The following is a 24,341-nucleotide window of genomic DNA, read 5'->3' on the forward strand; positions in this document are numbered from 1 at the left end:
GATCAAATTGTCTCGGGAAATTGTTGCTTGGATATGAGAGCCGTAACAGCTATAAGTAATTCAGTGACAAATGGAGTTAAATACAAAGCCAGGGAGTTTCCGCTCTGCAGTCTTCATCAGGGTTACAGAATATAAAAGAAGAAAACGTTTCATAAAGAGTAAAATATGTAAAAGGTTTATGAACTGAAACATCTAGCAGTCGGACCTTTATTTGTACTCGGTGCAGTTATACAGTATTCAATGTACAACCTTCAGTGCTTGGAGACACAAAATACATCCTTTAGATGGCAAAACAAATATATCCTGTCCTTCCAGAACAATAAAGAGCATTATACTGGATGGAAGCACACTAGTGGGAATGGAACATTCTTAGAAAATAAGTAGAAAACAACAGTATTATATTGAGCCCCTGAGGTCCTCAGACATCTTACGAGAGGTGGGCTTTGACACATACTCAGGCTGGTGTGTGAATCATATAGACACACACACACACACACACACACACACACACACACACACACACACACACACTCAGATGCACACTGTGCCTTCAACATACACAGCCCAGTGGGGGAAATTGAAAAGGATTCAGCACAAGCAAAAGTGCAAGGACAGTTACAGGTGCAGAAAAGGTGAAAATAATATTATGTTATTGTCATTCTGTTTGCTTGTCTTCTTCTTGCTAAGCCAATAACATTGCAGTGTATGTTACATCTTATCAAAACACATACTACTCCTATTGTTTATCTCTTTTTCAAAGCTGTGAACTAAAACATGCACATGGTTTATCAAATTGCCTCTTTGGCACATGTGCTTGCCTGTGTCTACACAGTCTTTCATATTTCTGGACTCAAAAAGAAGAAAGGATCCTCCACAGGTTTTAGGAGCTGCAAGGAGATGTAGGAGTTTTGATGTGTTGAGCCAAAGCTCTAAAAGGCGGCACTGCTGAAATCAAACAGCTTGCACAACACAGAGCTTAAAGCTAATGAAAAATAGATTTAGGAGGGAACACGTTACTTTATTTCAGTCTCTCCAAAGCGGCGTGATGGAAGGCAACATGTGCGACAGAACAGCTTGTGAACTAGTTGTGTAGGCTCTGTGAAGCAGCGCTGTTTGTGAGTCAACGGCGTGAGCTTCAAATGCCACACTGCTGATCCTGCCGGGCCTCTACCAAAGTAAAAACAGACTGTGATGATAACTCTGTGGTGCCATAAAGACGCCCATTAACAATGTGTGTTTCTGGTGCTGGCGAGGCGGGATCCAGATCAGTTCACCTCAAGCTGTTGAAGCAGCCTACAGCAAAAAAACAAACCTAACTACCCTCCTTGATCAAACAATCCCTACCGCATATAAGATAAACACAATCCAACATGACAAAATGCCCAGTCTCTGTAAACAGGGGCTAAAGCAACTAACGAGGTTTGACTGGCTGCAGTGCCAGACTGTGTGTTACATCTGATGGAAACAGAGTGCAAGCTGTTGGTGCAAGGCATGGCATGGAGCCTGACAATCGCTGAGTGCTGTGTAAGCTCCTCTGTGCTCTTTCTGTCGAGCTGCACAGCGTGAGGGTCCACCATGTCCTCGTCTGACTCCAGGAGGGTGAACCTAATATGTGCACGTGATCGTGTCTGCGTGGGCATCTCTTTGTGGGAGTCATGGGGCATCATGTCATGTAGTGGTGGGATGGGTGGTCGTCAGAGACGTATTTCTGTAGGCCAACCCCAGAAGTTAGCGTCGCACTGGTTCCTTCTTCCTACCAAAAGCCAATGGGAATACTCCATTACATTTTGGATTATTGCAGACAATAAGTTTATGATACTTAGACGCATTGTTCAGCAAGATGCAAACACCAGAAGTAAAAAGCGTTAGGCTGTAAACAAACTACACCACGGTCGCATGACTTCAACGTCACCACCAATGAGATAAAGGCGGACTAGTGTTCGGCGTTTATTAGTCTAGTTTAGTCATTTGTTAGCGACCGCCTTTTTTAAGACACGTTAAAGCTCAACATTCACATATTTTATGTCGTAGAACAAGATGTCTTTAACTTGTGTTAACGACTATGTATTTCAGGCACAAAAAACACACTGACTTCGCAACTAGGAAACAGGAAGTGCAACAACTTTAACTCATTTCTGGGTTTTAGGAGCTCCTGCAGTCCTCCGTTGGGAACGGGAACCTTTTGTATTGCTGAGTCATTTAAATGTACATTAACAACCAAGTGTCTTCCACCTAAACTGTACATCAGCGTGAACGCAGACTATAACTCTGCAGCTTTGTAATTGGTTGTTTGAAAATGACCTCATTGTTGATCCCTCAGCATCTACTATAATAGTGCATTTTAAAAAAAAAACAAAAACAAAATACATGGTGTTCAGTAAGAGATTGCAAGTTCTTGCTAAGATTGAAAGTATTGCTGATGTTCCCAACAGAGTCCGACAGAAAAGTGCAATCCTATGTGCAGCTCAGTGGCGTTAATATGAGTGTTGTGTGTGAATATGTGGTGTACATACACACACACACACACACACACACACACACACACACACACACACACACACACACACACACACACACACACACACACACACACTCTCCTCCCACTCCCCTTCCCTCAGGCTGTTGTTTCCAAACTCTTGTCTCTTTTCTAGATTCCTCTGATACGGATTAAAAGGTACCTATGGATGTTTAAGAGCGCCATCTCTAACAGTAGTTAGTACTTTTTAAGACGATGAAAGGTTCCTGTGTAATAGCATTTAAAAAAAGCATTTATCTCTGTAATAAAGATAGGGAGGGTTTATTATATCATTTGTATCCTTTTGATGTAAAATGTATCAAAGCCACTCAGAACTAGTATTGTTTCATGGCCTTACTTTGATGACTTGACCTAGTTCTGTTATCTTGCAAATGTTTTTAAAAGTTAACTTAAACACACACTCACACACACACACACACACACACACACACACACACACACACACACACACACACACACACACACACACACACACACACACACTCACACACAAAGTGCTTACATGCACAGAAAGTTGAAACACACGCTTCAGTACTAGAGAGACAGTTGCAGGACAATTACATTGCAGTGAACTAACAAAGACCATGCCTCAGCAGAATACGGTGCAAAGCTTTATTGCAATATGAATGGCGAGTGAAGCTGACTGGAGTGTAGGTGATGGGGTCAGGGGATGATGGAATGGAAAGGAGTCTTCAGGCTATCCCTGAGGTTCCTCAGGAGAGAAGACTTTGGAAAGAGAGTCAAGAAAAGAGGGAGGGGGGCGGTTTGAAAGAACTTGAAAATCATAGCAGCCTGGTTCCTTAACTTACATTAGAGGAATAGTTCAACAGGCCTAGTCGCTTTCTTGTCGAGAATTTGACGAGAAAATCGATCGCACTCTCAAGTCTGCACAGTATACATGAAGCTGGAACCAGCAGCCAATTAGCTTAGCTTAGTTTAGCAGCAAGAGTGCAAACAGAGAAACCGCTAGCCTGGCTCAGCCAAAGGTAACAAAATCTGCCTACCAGCCCGTGTGCAGCGCACTAATTAACACTTTTTAATGGGCACAAAACCCAAAGTGTAACAAACAAGTTGTGAGGGTTCCTTTGAACGGGAACGGTACATTCCTGGAGTGTTGTTGTTTCTGGTGCGGTTGCACATAACCCTCCTTAAAGCCACAAAACTTTTACACGTGGATTAAACTAACAAGATAATATATTGATTAGTTGGAGGTGCTGGTCGGCAGATTTAGATAGAGCTAGGCTAGCTGTTTCTAGTCTTTGTGCTAATAAGCTAATTGGCTGTTGGCTTCATCTTTACCACACAGGCATGAAAGTGGTACTATCAGCAAGAAAATTAATAAACATATTTTTTTTAAAGTAAAACTTTTCGTATATTTCAACCTTCGTCAATTTTGGAGATGGGGAAAGTTATAAAGTTCAAAGAAGATGATAATGTCCACAATGTGCAGCTGATAATAAACCATATGAACAGTATAATGTATAAAGAATGGCTGAAGAAAGTGCCACATGTAAACACATGCCTGTTAATGGAACAGAAAACTCCAAATGTGATGACGAGTGGTACCTGTAAGCATGCAGTGACCTTTATTTAACTAAATAGACACTGGAGGGTTAGAAATGGCTTTCTTTTATAGACCAGACAAAGACAACATAATGACTACAGACGATAAAAGTTATTGGTATTTCAACAGCTTGGAAAGAGAAGACTTTTCATAGCTGTAGTCATAAGTGCCTTTAAAATAAACACCCCTCTGAGCTTGTCATTACCAATAACATCAGCACCATGTCATCAGCATCTGAAGGAAATTGCTGTTTCAATTTGCATTACTATGGTTTGACAGATGTTTTTTTTTGTATATATAAATTTAGAGCAGACTGAAATGTAGATGGAGCGCAGTGTCCTTGGATTTCAAATCAACTTTTCTTTTTTTTTAATACCTAGCCTAAGGAAGGGCCCCTGAAAGCATAGAAACAATTAACATTATGGAAATTAGCATCAGTTATCTGTTCATAATCATCATGACACAATAAAAAATCTAATTGTGAGGAAGCGTGATTGAAAGATTAGCGTAGTCAAATGCCAATAAAGAGTGTGCCCTTGTGCTTTAATGGCCAGTAGCAGCATGTTTTAAAAAATTACAGTCGATGTAGACTGTAAATAAATGTACAGGGATTTATTTTAGTGCCGTTGGTGCAGAGACATTGGCAACTTACAGATCCACAGTGCATACTGAAGCAACAATGGCACAAGGACAACCAGATCATGAATTATGTAGTTAATATGTAGTTTAGAGAGAAGCACACACATGTATCTGCATGGGCAAGACATTTGCAATGAGATCAGACAAAGTATACAGTAAAACAATGACGAGTATACATACTGCTGGTCAAATATAGTCCTCGGTTTCACTCAGTGAGAAGCTGCGTACTCTGAGGCTGCCCACATCTGTTAAGTAGCTTTAATAGCAGCGAGGATAAAGCCAGTCGGCTAAGTTGGACTATCATGCTGAGTCAGTGATCCTGCAAATGACAAAGTCAACACACAATCTCCCATAGAGAGAAATAGGGATGTATTAATATCTAACAAAAAGCTAAATACTGCAAAAACACGCACAAGCGATGGAAGTGAAGCCTGTGCGACTGTACTCCGGGGAGGCCTGCACAGAGTATTCTGGGATTCATTAGCCGCTAGAAAGCAGATGAGTCATTGTGGTCTCCCTGACCTCTCCTTTGTTTCCCCTCTCATTTATTCTCTACCTTGCATCACTAGTGAACTTAAACATGCAGCAAGATGCCTGCTTATCGTCCGACATCAACGGCAGCGCAGACAAAACATCCACCATGAAGGGAAAATAGAGATGTAATCCAACCTTTCAAAAATAAAAAATGAGCAAAACTTCATTTATAAAAAAAAAAAAAACATTGTTCAGGGCGAGATCAACAATCACTCCTGCATTTCCCCCTACAGCACAGAAGTAAATGAACTGGCAAGAACTCATGTTTTAAGAGAAAATGATGGCTCCTGAGTGAGTGGTTCTTTATCTTGCAGAGCCTGTGTGGGGAGGGGGGGGGGGGGACAGTGCACCCCCTCCTTTAGGGAGATACTGCAGTTGAGGTTTGAGGCTGCTCTGGTATTACCATATACACTCACAGATTCACAAAAAATACTGTCACACCTCATACTGGCTGTGCCATGAATATCAATGGTTGCTCTCCTTTTGGACTCACTCTACAAAACAGACAGTGAAAAATGTTCATGCATGACAACGTTCCACCTGGCCCACTCCATATATCCAGTTTAATGGGATAATGAACACACAGTATAAAGGAATTGTGCATGACACCATGCTGTTACGCACAATGCATGACTTATGTCACTGATTTTGCTCCTTTTGGTGGCGGGTTTTAAGTGGTGTGTCTGTGACATTCCAACAAGTCACCTTGACAGTGGTGTGAATAATTCCAGTAATAAAAACAGAAAATAGCACTCGCTCAGGACCGGAAAATAGCAGCTGTACTGTGTGAAATACTCAGAGTAAATATTTTTGCATTAGTGTGGAAATGATTTCGCTGACACATTTACCATGTTCACACCCACTGCTCATTTCAATTCTAGTTGGACTACTGAGGGAAACATCCTCGCTCGTTGCTAATGGGCAAATACAGTTTCCATCCAGAAATAATAAGAAGATAATTTGAGGGAAATGTGTCTCTAGGTGTGCAAGATCCTTGAGGGACTTCTTTCTCCCTGTTTTGTTCTTCATGCAAGTTCATACGCACTTCACAAACACAGCTGGAACTATTCTGACTGCTCTTTCGTCTTTTTCTTTCCTCTTTTAGAGCAATTGGCAGAGGTGCCCTGTTCAACCATCCAGGTGCTGAGCATGGCACAGACAAGGAGAAGAACCCTGTCAACCTTTCTGATACGCTTGCCTGTGTTCGAACAAAGAGGATGCTTACAGACAGGCATAATTGAAGAGATCATGCAGTACCTGCATATCCTCCTGCCAGGCAGATTCCAAGTATTCACAGCTGTGCAGGCAAACTATCCCGCAGAGAAATGAGAAAAACAAGGAAACAAAAAATCACAAAGCCAATAAGCAGTACTGAAGCTAAATCAGCTATGTCTTTGTGTGGAAGAATGGCCCTGATGGTATTGACAAGGGAGACCCGTTGTGTTTTTGATCCCCATTCAGAGCAAACAACTCTGCAGGATTTTTTGAGATGGTCTACAAAGACATGATTAAATAGAAAATAAATAAATATTCATAACAAAACCAATGCCTTGCCAGATGTTACTGTTAGTTGCTCTCAGAATACAACTATCCCCAAAGATCATTCAGTCTGACAGGCATCAGGGGTGAACACACACACACACACACACACACACACACACACACACACACACACACACACACACACACACACACACACACACACACACACACACACACACACAGGCCTGCAAAGCGAACAGCACATAATCCATCAAAGCTGACTTCTCAACTACCTAGTGACCAAAAATGTTTATTGGGTATATTGTGACACTTCCCACTGAGGTAACCTCCTACAATATACCATGTGCTTATCAGACTGTAAGATATTTTTGAAAAAGGTGGCCACCCCGTTGTCTATTTGTGGTAGATACGATTCCTTTGATAACCTAAGCACCAAGTAACTCGCTGAAAGCATTCAAATGCTAAATTTGAACTCATGGGAGAAGCTGTTTTCAATAAGTTAAGTGTATAATTGAATATTTAGTCTTCGTTCATCTGCACGCAGATAGATAGATAGAAAGGCGAACAGATAGACAGATGCTTGTGGCACTCCATACGTTCAATTGTATTGTGAGGCCGCTGTATTCGGCTAATTAGCAGAAGCAACAGAACAAAAATAATCACTACTATTTAATTACATCTTTTTACGAGCCAATTAATTGTGACCTAACAGAGGTTAAGCATGTCGGTTGAATGCATTTCAACACTGCACACGTACGTTTCTGTGATCCTCTTCTGATCGCGGGTTTTCTGACCCAAATCCTCCAGAGGATCAGAGGTCAGTTACAGAACAACACCTCTGGAGGTGTCGGAGACTCCGTGTCCTGCTCAAAGACCCTTAAACAGGGGAGATCTTATTACTTTATATGCTAGCGTGTAGCCCTTGTTAACGATTCTCGTACTACACTTGCCACATTCAATCGATCATTGATACATGATATGATCCACGTAAATGCCCTCATATCAAGCATAATTACTCATATCAGTGTGAGCTGGACTGCCCTTGTATTGATGTTATATTCCCATCTGCACTAATTAGACCGTTCTGTGTGCAAGTAATGCAACACTGGCAGTGCACATGCTCACTTGCATGAATAACAAAACTATCCTGAAGAGTGGCGTTGAATGCATCATTCCCCGTGTAAAATAAAGGACAGAGCAGTTTGGCAATTGTGCACAGCAGATAGATGGAGAGGGGTGTGGACAATTTGAAGTGCAAACATGTTCTGTAATAACTGTAGCTCCAACAATGTAGTGCATGCTCTCTGAATGGCAGCCTTGATTCAGCACCACGGACAGTGACACAAGGCAGTGCTGAACGCTGAGGTCTGAGCTGACATGTTTCAAACTACAGGGCTCTTTTTATCTGTTTATATTGTCTTTGTCAAGTGGAGAAAGAGTGCCACGTATGTTTTTAAATGGTGCAACACTCTAAAGGCTTCTGCGTGTCGCATTCCAGCATGCTGCTATCTTTTTTATTATTATTTTTAATTATGCTTTTGATCCCAGCACCTGACCAAGCTTCCATTTACTTTCTAATTTGTCCTTTTAAATAAAACAGCTGAGGTTTAACAATTACCAGCGAGCTAACAAAACACACACTGTTCCGCTGGAGAAACATAAAACATGAAGGAAGATCATAACACATTTGACTTGGGGCACATGTGAAAAAGATGACGGGGGACAACTGTTTTTTGTATTTAAAATGCAAGTGATATTTGGAATTGTATTAAGTATTTATGCTTAAAAGGGCTCTTAGCTATAGCATGAAAATTATAATGCATTATATAAATCAGTTGAGCACAGTACCACAGAGCAGTGGTTCTCAGTCCTCAGGAATCACAGCTCTGTTGGTTTTCCACCCTCCCTGGTAGTAAATAGCATTCACCTGGGTGGCATCTCACGTGTAAAATAGTCCCTGTTGGATAGAATGGAAACCAGCGGTGCCCTGGCTCCTGAGGTCCAGGATTGAGAAGCACTGCTGTAGAGAACATTTCTACAGGGCTTCACAGCAGTGTTTTTCATGAATAGACCTCGGGACTTACAGCCCTGCTGGTTTTCTTTCTAAACATCTGACAGGGACTATTTTATGCCCAGTATGCCAGATGAAAGCACTTATTTAGAAGCACACCTGGGTCCGGCAGACCTGAAGTGTTATGAGGACAGGGCATGGTCTACATATCGTAAATCCTGCCTTGTACAAGTATACACACGTTCAAATGTATTAAAGTTATAAATCAACCAGACATAAAGGGATCCATTCTTTAGAATGTGCTTTGACAGTTTAAAATTCTGATTCAGCAGTTTATTTAAATATTTAAAACTACTGATTTACAGCATGACAATGAGTTGTAGGTATAATTACACGGGCTGCCTTTACAAAGATACTATTCCCCCTTGTTGCCTCGTCGCTAAAACAAAACTAAATGAACTGAGAAGAGCAGAAGAAGTAGCACAAATGCTGCCTTCGCACTGTTTAAATGTCCCAAGCTTTACACTCTACACAAATGTTTGCATTCTTACTCTGCCCTGTGGGGCCCTCAGTCATCCTGCTCTCCCATTGGCCTGGTCCGCGCTCATTATGCAAATGAGCCAGTGGGCGTGGTCTGTGCATAAGTGTACGAGGTGACGTCACGGGCAGAGTGGTAGCAGAGGGGGGGGGTTAAGGGGGCTTTACAAAAAAAAATGTAACACATAAAGCATAAGAAAAATAAATAAGGCTGATTCCAAACAAGGGAGCTGTTAAGGGAGAGGAGAGAGCAGGGAGGGAAAACCGGAGGAGGAGTGTGGAGAGAGGAAGGTATAACGGGGGAGTGTGCACTGTGCAGTTGACTACAGAGAGGAGAGCAAGCGAGAGAGAGAGAGAGAGAGAGAGAGAGAGAGAGAGAGAGAGAGAGAGAGAGAGTGAGAGAGTGAGAGAGTGAGTGAGTGAGAGAGAGAGCAGCTCGCCGGCCCATTGAGGAAAGATGGCTACAGTCACTGCAAACGGAGTGCTGCAAGAGAATGGATTCAGCACCACGAACAGCGCCGGCAGGATGAACGGGCTTACCATCGGCCAGAACACCATTCCAATGAAGGACCACGACGCCATCAAGCTTTTCATCGGGCAGATTCCCAGAAACCTGGAGGAAAAAGACCTGAAACCCCTGTTTGAGGAATTCGGAAAGATATACGAACTCACTGTACTGAAAGACAGGTTTACGGGAATGCATAAAGGTTGGTTATTTTGCTATCTTTACTTTTGTGCTCCTTTACAAATGAAAAGGAGAGCGGGAGCGAGAAATCAAAGAGTGTCCCAATTCAGTTTTGGGGCAGAGAGCATGAAAAGTGTGTTAATTTTTGCAGATGTTTGGGACAGAGTGGGAGCCCCGTAGAGCCGTCACACACACACACACACACACACACACACACGCACGCACCCACACATATATGAGGCGTGAGAAGGAGAACACGTGGAAGTGAATGTCTTGCGAGTGCAGGGTTAATTGGTACCGTGTCCAGCCGATCCACGTGAATACTACAGCTGAAAACGCCTTCGTGTGTTTACATTGAATCTCATGTGCTGAGCATCCTAGTTTAAGGGGGCGGGACAGGCACGCGCCCGATGCTGTGTTATTTCTTTAGCTGCAGAAATATCTTCACTAACTAAAAGAAAAATAAGAATCCTTATGTTCTGCATCACAGAGTCCATTTGCAGCATATTGTCAGAGGGAAATAAAATGCTTTCAAGGGAGCGGAAAGTGCAAACCATGATCAGGCAATCAGCATCCGTGATTCAGGTGCTGGCATGCTGCTTTGACCTTTCAGCAGGCTAATATGTAGCCTACTTTTCGGACGTCATAAGCAGTGGAAAATACACGGCAGCTGTATTGTAACGCTGCTCCGTGGGCGGGTTGCAGGCAGGAAGTACAAAGCAGGATAATAGTAGAGGCTGGGATCCAGCATGCATCGTCTTCTCGCTTGTTCTGTTCTCAACCCCGCTGTCCAAACCGGGCGGGATCAGTATTCACTTAGTAATTAGTCAGGGACCGATCAATTATAATGATAGTTATAATGGTGAGTGCGGGTTTGGTTGGAGGGTCTTTTAGTTCCAAAAAAAAAAAAAGTCCAAGTCTGGATTAAACACAATTTATTGCCATATGCACTAATCATATTATATGTGCACATGCAATGCAGATACAACTATAATATAATAATACATGTAATGTAAATATAATAACCACATTTTGAAAGGCACTGCTTTATTCCTATTTGCATTAAGAAGTTGATCTATTTTTTTTTTAAATGACAAGCTTTGAATTGCACCAGTTTCTCCAGTAGTGTTTAATCTTATTCTATTAAACATTATTTAATAATAAAAGTGAGTATTATTACCATTATGTTTAAAATGTTGACTTTTTAAGCCTGTATTTGTTAGTGTTTTAAATATGCATTTTATTGGAATTGAAAGCCAAAATAAGGTCACATTTCCAGCGCTCTCCGTGTCATCACAAACAGTCTGTCGTACAGTTTATTATCAGATAAAGACGCTATTCTTATAGCACTGCTGCTGCTGCTGTTTGTAATTGATAGTATTTTGGAGATAGTCGTTAATTATGTTGTAATTTTAGATATAATTTTAAATCACACACACACACACACACACACACACACACACACACACACACACACACACACACACACACATGCACACACATCGAATTCACAATCAGTTTACTCTCAGTAGAAAATAATCTATTCACAAGGCAAGCAAATTATGTATATGTTAGTCAGTGGCTACAGTTCATGAGCTTATTGATCAGCGCAAGTCAAGCGCTCTTGTGGGAGAAATGAGTGTGGGCTCAGCTTTGTTTTCTAGTGTGTGCAGCCCTGAAGGTCTCCATGCACCACCTGTTCCTCCAGACATCAGTCGCTGGTGCAACCTGCTCCTCCTCTTTCCAGTGTTCCTCTTTGGAGCCCGATGATCGATTAAAACAATATTTCTGATGTTCATGTTGTTTACGCCTGTCCTCGACCATCCCTGAATGTCAACACTCTGGGGGATGGTTACCTCGGGACGGATAATCCTGTTCCACAGCCAGACCGTATGCCCGTTCAAATCATCCTCCACCAAGGCCACTGATGTATGCATTATGCCCACTTCATCCCGCATGACATTCAAAGTCACTTTGGGAGCACAAGCATGCACTTTTAATACGATTTCCCCAATGCATTATATGGATGAGTTTTTCTTATTGGCCACTCACCTAAACCCTGCTCATGCCTCCTGCTGTGTCGATGTGTGATACCTGTAGACCGAAGCAAGAAAGTACAACGGAAAGAAAATGGGATTAGTGTCGTTAACAAAACAGACAAAGTAGGTGTAGTGTGTCATGCGCTGTGTTACTCAAGGAGAGCGGTTTAAAACACTGAATGAACATCCATTCTGAGAGCGAGTAAAGCTTATGTAAGGGGCATCGAAGGTACAATTAATTACTTAACTGGGAAAGTTCTTCGGTTGCACCAAGGTCGGCACAGCAGTCTTCTGGATCAGTAGACTTATAACTTTTCATTTAATTGTGATTTAATTTCAGAAGCAATCCCATCTCAAAGCCCACCTACAGTCCGCAGCTTTAACCGCATCACACAGACTTCATCAATGTTAAATAAATGCTTTGGGGCAGAATGGATATTAAAGTAGTAAATAGAGTCGAACACAAGGGTAAAATCCATAATAATAATAATATAGTGTTATTAATAATAATAATATAAAAAATACAATTTGGTCTTGCTATGCTGTTAAACATTTCCCTCCCTTTTAACCTGCTGAAATAAATTCTGATAAATTGTGAATGTTTGTAAACGTTTTATATTTAAGAGCATAACTTCATCATCGAGCCTCAACACTCAACATCATCAGGGTCCCCCGGGTTAAAAACTCTATTGAGTTTATTCAGCATATGAATATACATAGACACAGATGGATCAGAAACGCACTTAACTCCTTCAGCATTGGATGTCAATCATATAGTTTAAAGCGTCTACATCTTACAAATAATTAAAGAAACAACTATACGCTCGCTGCTTAGCAGGAGGTGAGAGACTGAGTTCGACTAGCTGCTGAATGTGTTATAGCGTCCATACATTTTCCTTAAGAGACAGTGGAGACTATAAACAGAGCTAAAGGGAGAGTGAGTATTGGACTTACATTCATCAGGTGGCCAGAAAGGAGAATCCAAACGGACGTTAATGCCAACGCTTGGTCTGCTGGATATGTAAATAAACAACAGTTTGCTAATAAGTTAGCCAAATCAACTAAAAGGGTGATTTTATTACTGTTCACAATTAGTTTTTCATGCTGCCAAGGGCCAAATAAAAAGCGCTATTGCGAATTTAAGAAGATCTCTTAAGAGTGAAATGATTTTTCAGTTGGCTGGTGGTCCATCACATTAATAAAGTAATACATTGTATTTGTTCAAATAAACAATTGGAATGAAACACACATAAATAGAATAAATAAAATAAATAAGATAAATAAAACAAAACTAAATAAATAAATAAATAAATAAATAAATAAAATAAAATAAATAAATACAATAAATACAATAAATACAATAAATAAATGCATACATACATACATAAATAAATAAAATACATTAAAATAAATAACATACATTGGACTGTAGTTTTATAGTCGATGACGTTATGTTAGGTCGGTGCTGAGGCGAGGTCATTTGAACCTCTTTCTGTTTTTTTACATCATGATGTCACAGTACTCGGTAAATGTTCGGGTCACATGACAGTTCACTGCCACGCCGTAGAAATCCCTCGGGTCACTACCATGATGTAACTACCATCAAGAATAGAATAATTTCTTCAGCATCAATACAATATAATGTTTAAAATAATCTTTTGTCCAAAGTATATGTTTTGCACAGCAGTTTAAAAAGTATTTTGTGTTCTGCTTGGCTCACCAAAAAATGCATAATATGCCAGTGGATAGCTATTATGCCAAAGGCCCAGGAGGCTCCAAATGTTGTAACAAATTAAATCCACAATTTCATCATAAACACTAACAAACATTCTTCACAGCAGAATGACAGAAGAGTTTGTGTGTGTGTGTGTGTGTGTGTGTGTGTGTGTGTGTGTGTGTGTGTGTGTGTGTGTGTGTGTGTGGGAGTATAATCACATTGGCTCCACAATCCCTAAAAACATAAAGTTCATAAAGATTTTGTGCAGTGGCATAAATTTAGTTTGACTACTACTTTAAAATCCGTCTTTGAGCTTAGTTTGTGGTTGAGAGAGATTTGATTTGTCTCGCAGAGATGATGTATAGGGCTGTTGGCATCAGTTAGTAAAGCGTTCCTAATTGATGATTTGCAGCACTAACTATTTTTACAGCCCAAGTCCTGTGACACAGAATTGCACCATAATTATGGATTTAAGGGCAGATCAAAATATGTCATGTTTGCTCATGACTAATTCATGTGGATTGTACTGCACCACTTTCAACAGATGTTTTGTGCTTTTGTGAATTCTGACTTTGGGCATTTAGGGTATCTCCAGGGACTCCACTGAATATCTGGGGACTTTCGTACTTTCTATCTCGCTGTACACTTCAGTGGATTAGTGTAGCTGCATGCTGATGTCTGTTTCCTTTAGCCAATGATTCTATCCTGCCTCGTAGTTGTTAGACACTGTTGCCTTTAATGTCGATTTGATAGTTTGTGTGTCGTCAGGGAGCCTTATGCTGCGCGTGGGATGACTTGACATTATTGGCGGACACGGTGCTCGTCGGTGTGTTGTGCAGCCAGGTCGTGCTGTTTAACATCCATCATTTCACTGAGCACTACATTATCATAATACTTAGTGTCAGTGCCAGAATGCATGCATTGTTCAGACATGCTGAATGTTAGTGGGGGGCAAATCTTTTGCTTGAGTAGCGTTATCTATCAATCCGTCTCTGATGCTGAGAGGAGGGACTCTAAGCTGCACCACACAGCCAGGAGGAAGAGATACAAAGACTTCTTAAATATCCTCATCCATTTTCCTCTCCTCGGTAGGTCCATGCAGTGTAATTGGCTATAAATAGCCTGCCAAATTGACATAAAAAGACCTCTTAGGCAATGAAATGTCAAAAGTAAACCACAGTAGGGCACTAATATCTAATTGCAAATGAGTCATAGAATGTAACAACAAATCCTTGAAAGTGTCTCATCAATCCGGAGACAGTTTTGTGGCTTTCTGTTGCTTTAAAAAAACCTTTACTTTTGAGATTTTTAGTAACGGCAACTCGGAGTTGCAGATCCGTGCCGGGTTTTTATCGAGTGTTGTCGAGGAAGCGTTGGACATTGACTGACAGTTTGTGTAAGTTGAGTGGCAGGTGTAGCGTAAGTCTACAGATGACCTCTTTGATCATTAGAAAGGCGCCTGTTTGCGAACCAGACAGCTTACCGCTCTGAATGTAGATAGACTGAAAGATGGAAGGATGCTCGTGCAGGTAATAGCGTGGTTAACACAGAAACATGAAGCGCTTGATGAATGCTCACCTCCTATTTGTCTCAGTGCCCATGAGAGGGTCAGGCTGTCACGTTCAGCAGCATCCAGTTGTTTTACATAATTATTTTGCGCCTAGATCTTCTTTGGAAATTAATTTGCATTCTTTTCCCACTTTAATGAACATTCTTGGATCAGACATGTGCGAGGAGACTGGAGGAGAGCAAATTGCTCATGATTCATGAATTCACTGCTAATGAATTGAAATTTTATACAAATTTGTTCTGGAGTTATTTCAATTACAGGTACCTGATGCCGTAAAAAAAAGCACACTTTACTCTTAATGCCTGGATGCATGCAATTGTGAGCACATACTAATTTCCATTGTAAAACAAACTGTTAGAAGAAGCGTTGCAGGGGGGGGGGGAAGTTCTTTAAGTAATTACCCGAAACGTGTCTCGCAAAGACACATTTCACATTTCCTGCTTTCTCTTTGAACTAGTTTGCGGGGTTTACTTTTTCATTTGCCTTAAATGTAATTTGTTGAACTTGTGTCCCCCACTGAAATTATACTATGGTAAATTGTCTTTGATTACCAAAGTATTATTTTCACCCCACTTAACCTGCTCATCACAGGAAGCCACCAGTCCTTCTGTTGAACCACCATCAGAGCCATGTGCTCCAACTCTTCTTCTCCCCATTTAACGCCTGCAACTTATTTCCTCCGGTCTTTGGTTGATTCAAACTTTAATTCACAAAGTAAGCTTTTAATGTTATCGGAGTTATTTGCCGAAAATGAACAGCGTACATCTTAAGGACCAGTAGCATGACACTAATGAGAAGCATTGAAGTATTAAAGGACCAAACCCGCTTCTTGTTTTATCCTTTTTAACTACACATAATCTGCAAAAGGCTTAAAGAATTCGACTTGCTTCAGTTGCCCAAGTTATGTAATACATCACAGAGAACATCATGTCTGCTTCTGTTGTCTTTCTTAGTGTGTTTGTGGTTACGTTGCGCAGACTAAATCAGAGTTCACGTTCTGCTGCGTTACCACAGACAAATGAAAGTGGTATGTTTTTGAAATATCCATTTGTATGATTTAGGGCTGTGTCTTGGCAAGAATCCGGCGAGACGATACGCATCATGATACACGGGTCACGATTCAATTCATTGCGATATATTGGGATACTGTTAGCGAGGCATTATATTTTATATATAAAAATCAGATTTTAGAGAAACTGTCATCGTATAAAGAACACACAAACATCCAACATCACAGCTCTACCTTTCGTGCAACCCAAGCAAAGGAATTAACGTTTGACTTTCAGTATAAACACACACACACACACACACACATTCTTTTAAATTAAAAATCGTGCAGTGTTTTTGAGAATCGATACTTGTACAATATCAAGATAGTCAAGTGCATTGATAGTTTCTTACACCTCTTGTATGATTGCATATAATACCGAGGGGACAGCAATGTGGGATAACTTGCAAGTATGAATGTAATCCCATGCCAATTAGTCAATTTATAATTTTAAAATGACAGCCCTAACCTGCTACCAGCTGCTACATCCTTGTTACCTCCCCTCAAACGGTATCATTGCACCTCTCCTCATGTTCTCCAAGCTGAATGCTCATCTGTTCCACAACTGGCTCTCTCAGTCCCTGAGTCCTTTGGGCTTCAGATGTCCCCTGAGCCTGCACTGTTGGATATGAAGCGTTGGATATAAAAGTCACATCAGTTTTCCTCCACGGCGAGGAGAGCCGAGGCAGCCACGCAGCTGGCCTGAATAATAAAGGCTACACTGCACAAAAAGTCCAGTTTAACAAACCATTTGAACTAATAGTATCACATGCTATTTTTCTGGAGGCAACTAGACAAAGCTACAGTGGGAGGAGATCGCTTCATTTGTTTCGGATGCAGATTCATTTGCTTTGAGCATGCTCCTGGACAAACTCCACAGTGGTGCAGTTTGAAGTATTCACATCATTTAATCAAACACCGCTCTACAAAAATGCCCCATTACAATAAAGTATGGCGAACGAGTTCTGCATTTGAAATTGCACTCAAGTAAAATACAGAAGTATTTGAAATAAAATGCTCTTAAAGTAGTATTAGCAGAATATTATTGGATTATTGGTGCTTCAACATGTCTGCACTAATGCTGTAGTCTTAATTACTTCACATACTGCTGGTCAGTTTGTGCATCATGTTTTATAGTGGTGATAAAAAGGTAAATAATACAAATATTATAATGAAATTATACAATTGTTTCGCCTCAAAGTGTGTTTCAATGCCATGTTAAGAGGGACACTTTTCACAGTTCATGGAAAGAACGAAGCTATTAAATGATAAAATAAAACTTTACAGCTTCAATTTGTTAAGAAAAACCTTTCGGTACGGACATTTTAAACTCATACCAGCCGACAGTAAATCATGTGATGCAATCTTACTAAACTTCTTGGTAATATGCATATAACCCTAACCCAAAGTGACACCCCAGTAAAGGTTAGGGCAGTGGCAGAAGAGTGTCAGCAACAGCCTACAATTCCCATAAGCCTTTGCAAGGACATGCCCCCCGGGGGAGGCCTCGGCTCATGTCCCACAGTTTTGTAATGTCACAAAGGATGAAGAGTGTTTCCCCAGGCTGCAAAACTTTTCTGCTTTGCTGTGTGGCATGCTGTTTCATCAGCGTCGTTTAGCTGCTTTTTCCTCTTGAGTAACTGCCTAGTCGTGGAGGTGGGTGAAGGTTGTCGTGAAAGGGAGCTCTCTTGGCCGGGCGCCAGAGTGTGTTGCTGGCTTTTGGGGGTGATGGGTGCTATGCCGGGTATGTATCATCTGTATGTTTGAGTGTGTGTGTGTGTGTGTGTGTGTGTGTGTGTGTGTCTTGTTTCTCTCGTGGGAATCCTTGGCAGCAGGTGTGACATGTAGTAATAGGAAATTATGCTGCACAGTGCAAAACCTCTTCTGAACGGGGTCACCCACTGTCAGCTCTGCCAAGCGCGCAAGAGAGCAACCACTCACCCTTTAATGAAAGCTGTCACATTTTTGTTAGGGACTTATTTATTGATGCATATTCATTCTGTTCTCCTGAATTTTCCAACTTAAAGAAAAGTCTCCAGAGATGTGTGGGGGGAACGGTTTCAGCTCATAACCAGGAGGGTTTTAATTACTTGGCAGCTAAGAGAATATGCAAACAGTTTGACTTTTTCCTCCTGTGCCCGGTTCAATAACTATGAAAGTGATCATTCATCATGCATATTTTCCAGTAATGAAAATAAAAGGATAACACTCGATGTGGGGTGACAAAGCATTTCCCATCACCACTCCCCATTTAATCTTAACACACCTGTTTCTACATATATGTGTGTTTCATTTAGCGGAGTCCATTTAACCTCATTCCACTGAATGGTAAAACAAAAATACAAAACAACGTATTGAACATTTTATTCTTATTAAACAGTGAAAATATGCATGAGTTCAGTAAATCTAATCTACAGGGGTTGTCACTTTTTGAAAGAAATGTGTAAAATCTTAATCGTATTTCTCAACCAGCATGTTATTTTCTCTGAGGGTATAGAGCTATTAACTTCAGAGAGCCACGTTCCAATTGTCAGCGCAGTATATGAATTCCATTTTAATATAATACATGTTTTTGGCAATAGCTTGTAAAACTCTAGTAAATCTTATATTACGGCTCGCGTAGACGGGAATTACTTCAATGGAAATCACAAATCTCCGGGTCCATTTGGAAGGTTACTGTGCACTTGTAGAGATGTTTAATCTCTGAACAAACATCAATGGAGAGGTGTTAGACTGGCTTTACATGGTGCGTTAACAATGGAGCTTCATGGTGGAGATATCCCGTGGAAAGAAGAAGAAGATGATGATGATGATGATGAAAGCTTTTCATTCTGTGCTCTTAACTTTTACATTTTAGACATTGTATTTAATGGGTACTAAATGATGAAATCCCTAAATCATCATGACATAGATATGACTTCTTTTGGATTTCATGTTTTGTGGTCTACTATAAAGACTACTTAGCATCCTAAAAAGCACAAAACATCATAAATTTACTCTTTCTTGTCACAATTTCTATTATTTTGTATTATAAATGTTGGTTCATTGTCTCGTGGAATAACCCTATCCCTCTCCTGTCTCCCTGATACTCTAGGATGTGCCTTTCTAACATACTGTGCCAGAGAGTCAGCACTGAAGGCCCAGAGCGCCCTCCATGAACAGAAGACTCTGCCAGGGGTAAGTGCCCCCGATCTGCCCTCTGTCATAGGCTAAAGCCCCCAGGGCAGCCAGCCTGGCATGGGAACCTACATTAACATAGGGATTATATCACACTTAGTACACACCAAGTCACATGGGGACACAGTATACATTAAGACGCACACACACACACACAGACACACACACACACACAGACACACACACACACATATCGAAACAGATGGAAGGAGTCACTCACACTATCTCTGCCTTTCTCTTGCTCGCCCTCACACACATTCTGTCTTGCTCACTCACCTACTCAGACATGCACACACACACATGCACACACACACAGACGAACTAAAAGAGTGTGAGTGGCCTATCTCACCTTGCAGTGTCTTATTACACTAATCACCCCGCCGGAGATATTTGATAAGCGCTCCTTCATAACAGCCTGCGCCGTCCTTCCCCTGTCCTCTCACAATATGGCTGCCGCAGACACTAATTGCCTTGAGGAATCCCACTCTCATTATCACATATAATCAAACAGTAAGTATAAACAATCATTTTTACCATGTATATCACCATCTGGTGTTTTTCTTTTAATTCTCTCGCCTGTTCTTTTTTCTTTTGCTTTTTTCCCCATCCTCTATCGTTCGCCTTTGGCGTGTGGGTAACTTTTTCAATTAAAATAATGGCCTCTTCAAACGACACAGGTAAAACGTACCCAATAGTGGGCTCTTAAGCCCACCCAGGAGGAGACCCTCAATCTGGGATCAGCGTGAGCTTGTGGTGTCTATCGGTACTTGATGTGTGTGAGGGGGATTCAACTCTCACATCAGGGGAATTATCGAGGTGTGATTGAATTACACCCGCGGGTCCCTAAGAATGACAAACTGCTCTTGTGCCCAGGCTCCTCACTGCCCCCTCCATCCCCCATTTCCCTTCACCACGAAACAAGGCACCCTCCGAGGTTGGGGCTTTAATCAGAGCCTCAGGATATCCATCTAAATCTCCGGGGAGGGAGGGAGGACCAGAGAGACAGGACGGAAGAGACAGGAAGTAGGGGAGGTTTGAAAAAGGGGGGCAGAGGTGGTTGATGGACTTGGAGGGCTTTAAATTGTTCCTCACTGTTGGGTTAATCAGCTGTTTGCCCTTCACTGCATTTCATAGGCTCCTTCGATGAATGTTAGGCACACAGGTACACTGCGGCGTCCCTGGGAGAACGGGTCCCTGGGCCCGTTACTGCCTCCCGCAGCTTCATAATGAGATGATTGTCATGATGGTCCTGGTGAAGTGTTCCCGTCTTTATTGCCCTCATGGAGGGAGATTCTTGTTTGTCTTCTATCTAGAAAAAAGGTTAATGGTATGTTCTGTGGGGTTTGGGTAAACATTTCCCCTGCACAGCTCACAGCGAGGGGTCAGTCCTGCAATCTCTGGCTGTGCACAGCCTGCATACAGACGGCTAATAAAGATGTTCTGTCTGTGTGTCGGTGTGTGTGTGTGTGTGTGTGTGTGTGTGTGTGTGTGTGTGTGTGTGTGTGTGTGTGTGTGTGTGTTAGAGGGAGACAGAGACAGACGAAAAAACCGAGAGAGGTGACACTTCTGGACAAGCCTCATTGTCATTGTCATGGCCTGATGCTTGGAGATGCTCTGCCGTATAATGCAGTGGCGGCTCCTCCACACAGACAGGATTGTGCAGTCCGGTTGTGGCGGTGGGACTGTCAGGCAAATGTTGTTCCAATGAGACATCTGGCATTTGAAAATAAATCAAATCAAGTCCTTCTCTCAGAAGATTATACAAAATTAAAATTTACTAATACAAACACTGACTAAAATATGTATTGGACGCAGGTAAATCACATTTGCAACAGCAGCTGCACAGTAAAGTCCTATGAGGTTAAATGCAAATTGAAGTATGTGTTAGCTTTGAAGGACCTCCGACAGCCTGATTCTTCATGTTTATCCAGCGAGTCCCCGTATGGCTTCATCACTCAGCCCTCAAAGTCAACGTATTTCTCCACAAACCTCTGGAGCACAGAGAATGCTGGATTTCACTTATTTAACTTCCATGTTTGACCCAGACTGTAACATCGTGTAAAGGTTTCTTCAGAAAGAGCCTACAAATGAGGCCGGTACTGTACTTAAAAACATACCAAAGGAAAAATCCAAAAGATGAGGAAAGGAACCGTGTGCGTGTGCATTTGATGAATTGCTTTGGTCTGCGACAGACAAAGCCGGAGCATTGTGAGCCCGGCCTGTCTCATTCTCCGTCTGACATCTGTCAAAAAGGAAAGTAGTTTCTACCGAGGAGAGCACAGAGGTGATAAGAGCGTTCCAATTTCTCTCCCATGTCTCCATTTTTGTTGTCTGTCTGCTACATTAGTGTGTGTTGAAGCTTGGTCAGCTGAGAAATAGAGACAACAGACCAAAGTACTATGATAAGAGCGTCGGTATCATTCATATGGGATAAATATGGGCCGTGTATAACAAAGGCTGACCCTCTTGGCTTGAGAGGTTGGCGTGTTCAGACCGGTGAGGGCGCAGGTTAAGCTGTAAACTCCCATTGTCTTTTGATTTAGCATAACACTGTACAACGTGTCCACGCCCAGTAATGAAATAAAACACTGTTATCTGTTGCGCTTTCGATTTGTGAAAGAGAAAGAAAATCACAAATGACCTTCTCTTCGAGCGCGTCGACATGCATAAAGATGTGAAGTACAATCAGCTGATAGGACATGACGATGATCTTTTTTACGTTGGCGTCTTACTCTTAAAAAGAAAAGTTAATTTAGTGGAGATTTCCTCTCCAATTTAGCCCAGATCATCCCAGTTGAAGTAACATGTACATGCCCAGCCTCATAAGTCTCAGACAGACTGCTGTACTTGTGCTGCCGTCCTTCATGTAATACTTTCATTGTTACAAAGCGTCACATTTCCCGCAGAGTTCGGATATTTTTGTATGCACTGTGTGCAATTCACAAAAAAAGAATGAGACTAAAGGCTTAACAGTGTGACAGAGAGGAGGCAGATATATACAGTGTGTGTGTGTGTGTGTGTGTGTGTGTGTGTGTGTGTGTGTGTGTGTGTGTGTGTGTGTGATCTCAGCAGGAAGCCACGAGTCTTACATCATCTCCAGATTGGCTGCACATCTTAAATTGTCCGTAATTCACAATTATTTATTGAATAAGTCTTGGACTGTGTGTATATGCAATATTCGACTTGCCCAACAGAGAATCCTGCTCTGTCTGTTGAGGCTGAGGCGAGCTGTGTTTACATTGTTTGATTAATTGCATGTAAAGAGTATAACGAGCTCTCGGTGTCCCGTGCATCTGATCCTGCTGCTGCAGTTTGTACAGTAAATGTAATCAGAGATTCAGCCTCTTGCCCTTGGTGCGCTCACAGTGCTGTTGTGTTTACCTGCGCATTCAGCACATCCAGTGATGTAGGGCAGCATGGCACTGCATGTGGACAGGTTAGGTCATGCCTGTGAATGATTCCTCCCCGGATCTGAGTAATTCCTAGGACGCTCACACACTGACTGGGGCCAAAGAGAAGTTCATGAACAATGCATTCACATCTCCTTTCTTTGTGTAGATACAGGTAAGTTGTTGATCTATAAACCTTCTGGCAATCATGATACTTTCCTTTTTCTTTTTTTGCAACACCATCTGGCAATAAAGACAGCAGGAAAAGTATAAATAATATTTGTAATTGCAGCACCAAAATGTTTTTTTGCAACTGTTTGCCAAGTAGCCTCCCAACATGTTGCTACCTTCAAATGAATCGTGCTCTTCCCTTTCAGGGCCACGCCGCTTTCTCCTCTCAGGCCAATTAGCTCGCGGTGTGTGCGTGTACCAAGCATGCTAATTGGATGCTACTGAAGCCCAAAAGCCAATTAAAATGTTCTTGGAAAAAAAAAAGATCCAGCTATTCGTTGTCTCTCATTCACCCTCCCCCCCGATGCCTAATCATATTTCTGCCCTTTTCATCCCCCCCCCCCCCACTCTCCTTTTCCATACTTTATCTGTGCAATGTGCTGAGCGTGGGGTGTCGCCCCGACCTTATTCTCGTCGTCTACGAGGTTTCAGCGGAGGGATCCACTTTTCTTTTTGTTTAGCGAGTGAGAGTACCGGCAGCACCTAACTTCTGCATTGATGACGAGGCAACCAAGCGCCTCTTCACATTTGAGAGGCTGAGCTCGAAGGTATCAGCTTCCACCAAATTGAGTGAGGTTTCTCTCATTTCTGTCTTCATATTGAGTGCATGAATAGTGCAGAAACTTGACTTCTGTGTGTGTCACACAAAAATGGGTCAGCGGAAGATTGTGCAATACCAGTATTATGTGTCACTAAGCACACTGCCATGGACCAGTGCATCCATGTTCTTGACACTCTCTCTCTGCATCACACCACAGATGCGGCTACCGTAGAGCTGCCATATGCCTCTGTCTGGGAGAATAAGCAACCAGCAGTTTTCCCCTTGACATTTTTACTCTGCTGAAATCACACACGCCTCATATAGGCAGTGAGTATGAATGCATAAACCAAAAAAAAAAAAAAGTTTAATTTGTGTAAATGTTCTCCAACAGCTTATTAAAGCAGGATTGTGTTCACGGCAAAGTGACTTCTCCACAGTGACTTCTCAGGGGATATTAATAAACACAAAAACACTCACGCTTTTAAATGCATTGACATGCCTAACCCCCTTCCTTTATTCCCATTTATCTCAAATAAATGTGTTAGTTGATATATTCAGTAGAATGGCCTTTGTATTGAGTATTCCAGGTGAGAGTTGTGTGTGTGTGTGTGTGTGTGTGT

The 24,341-nt window shown here is 41.7% G+C and overlaps 1 protein-coding gene across 1 annotated transcript in view; it reads left to right on the top strand.

Annotated features, from left to right (window-relative positions):
• The first annotated feature begins 9,571 nt into the window (after nt 1-9,571).
• The window catches only part of celf6 (CUGBP Elav-like family member 6), a 134,994-nt gene continuing 120,224 nt past the window's right edge, over nt 9,572-24,341 (top strand). Inside the window, 2 exon segments of the mRNA XM_029455800.1 lie at nt 9,572-10,031; nt 19,478-19,560. Of these exon segments, the coding sequence (XP_029311660.1) occupies nt 9,782-10,031; nt 19,478-19,560 (333 nt within the window). The 5' untranslated portion in view covers nt 9,572-9,781.

Source organism: Cottoperca gobio, chromosome 3, assembly GCF_900634415.1.
Source record: "Cottoperca gobio chromosome 3, fCotGob3.1, whole genome shotgun sequence".
In the NCBI taxonomy this organism is placed as follows: domain Eukaryota; kingdom Metazoa; phylum Chordata; class Actinopteri; order Perciformes; family Bovichtidae; genus Cottoperca; species Cottoperca gobio.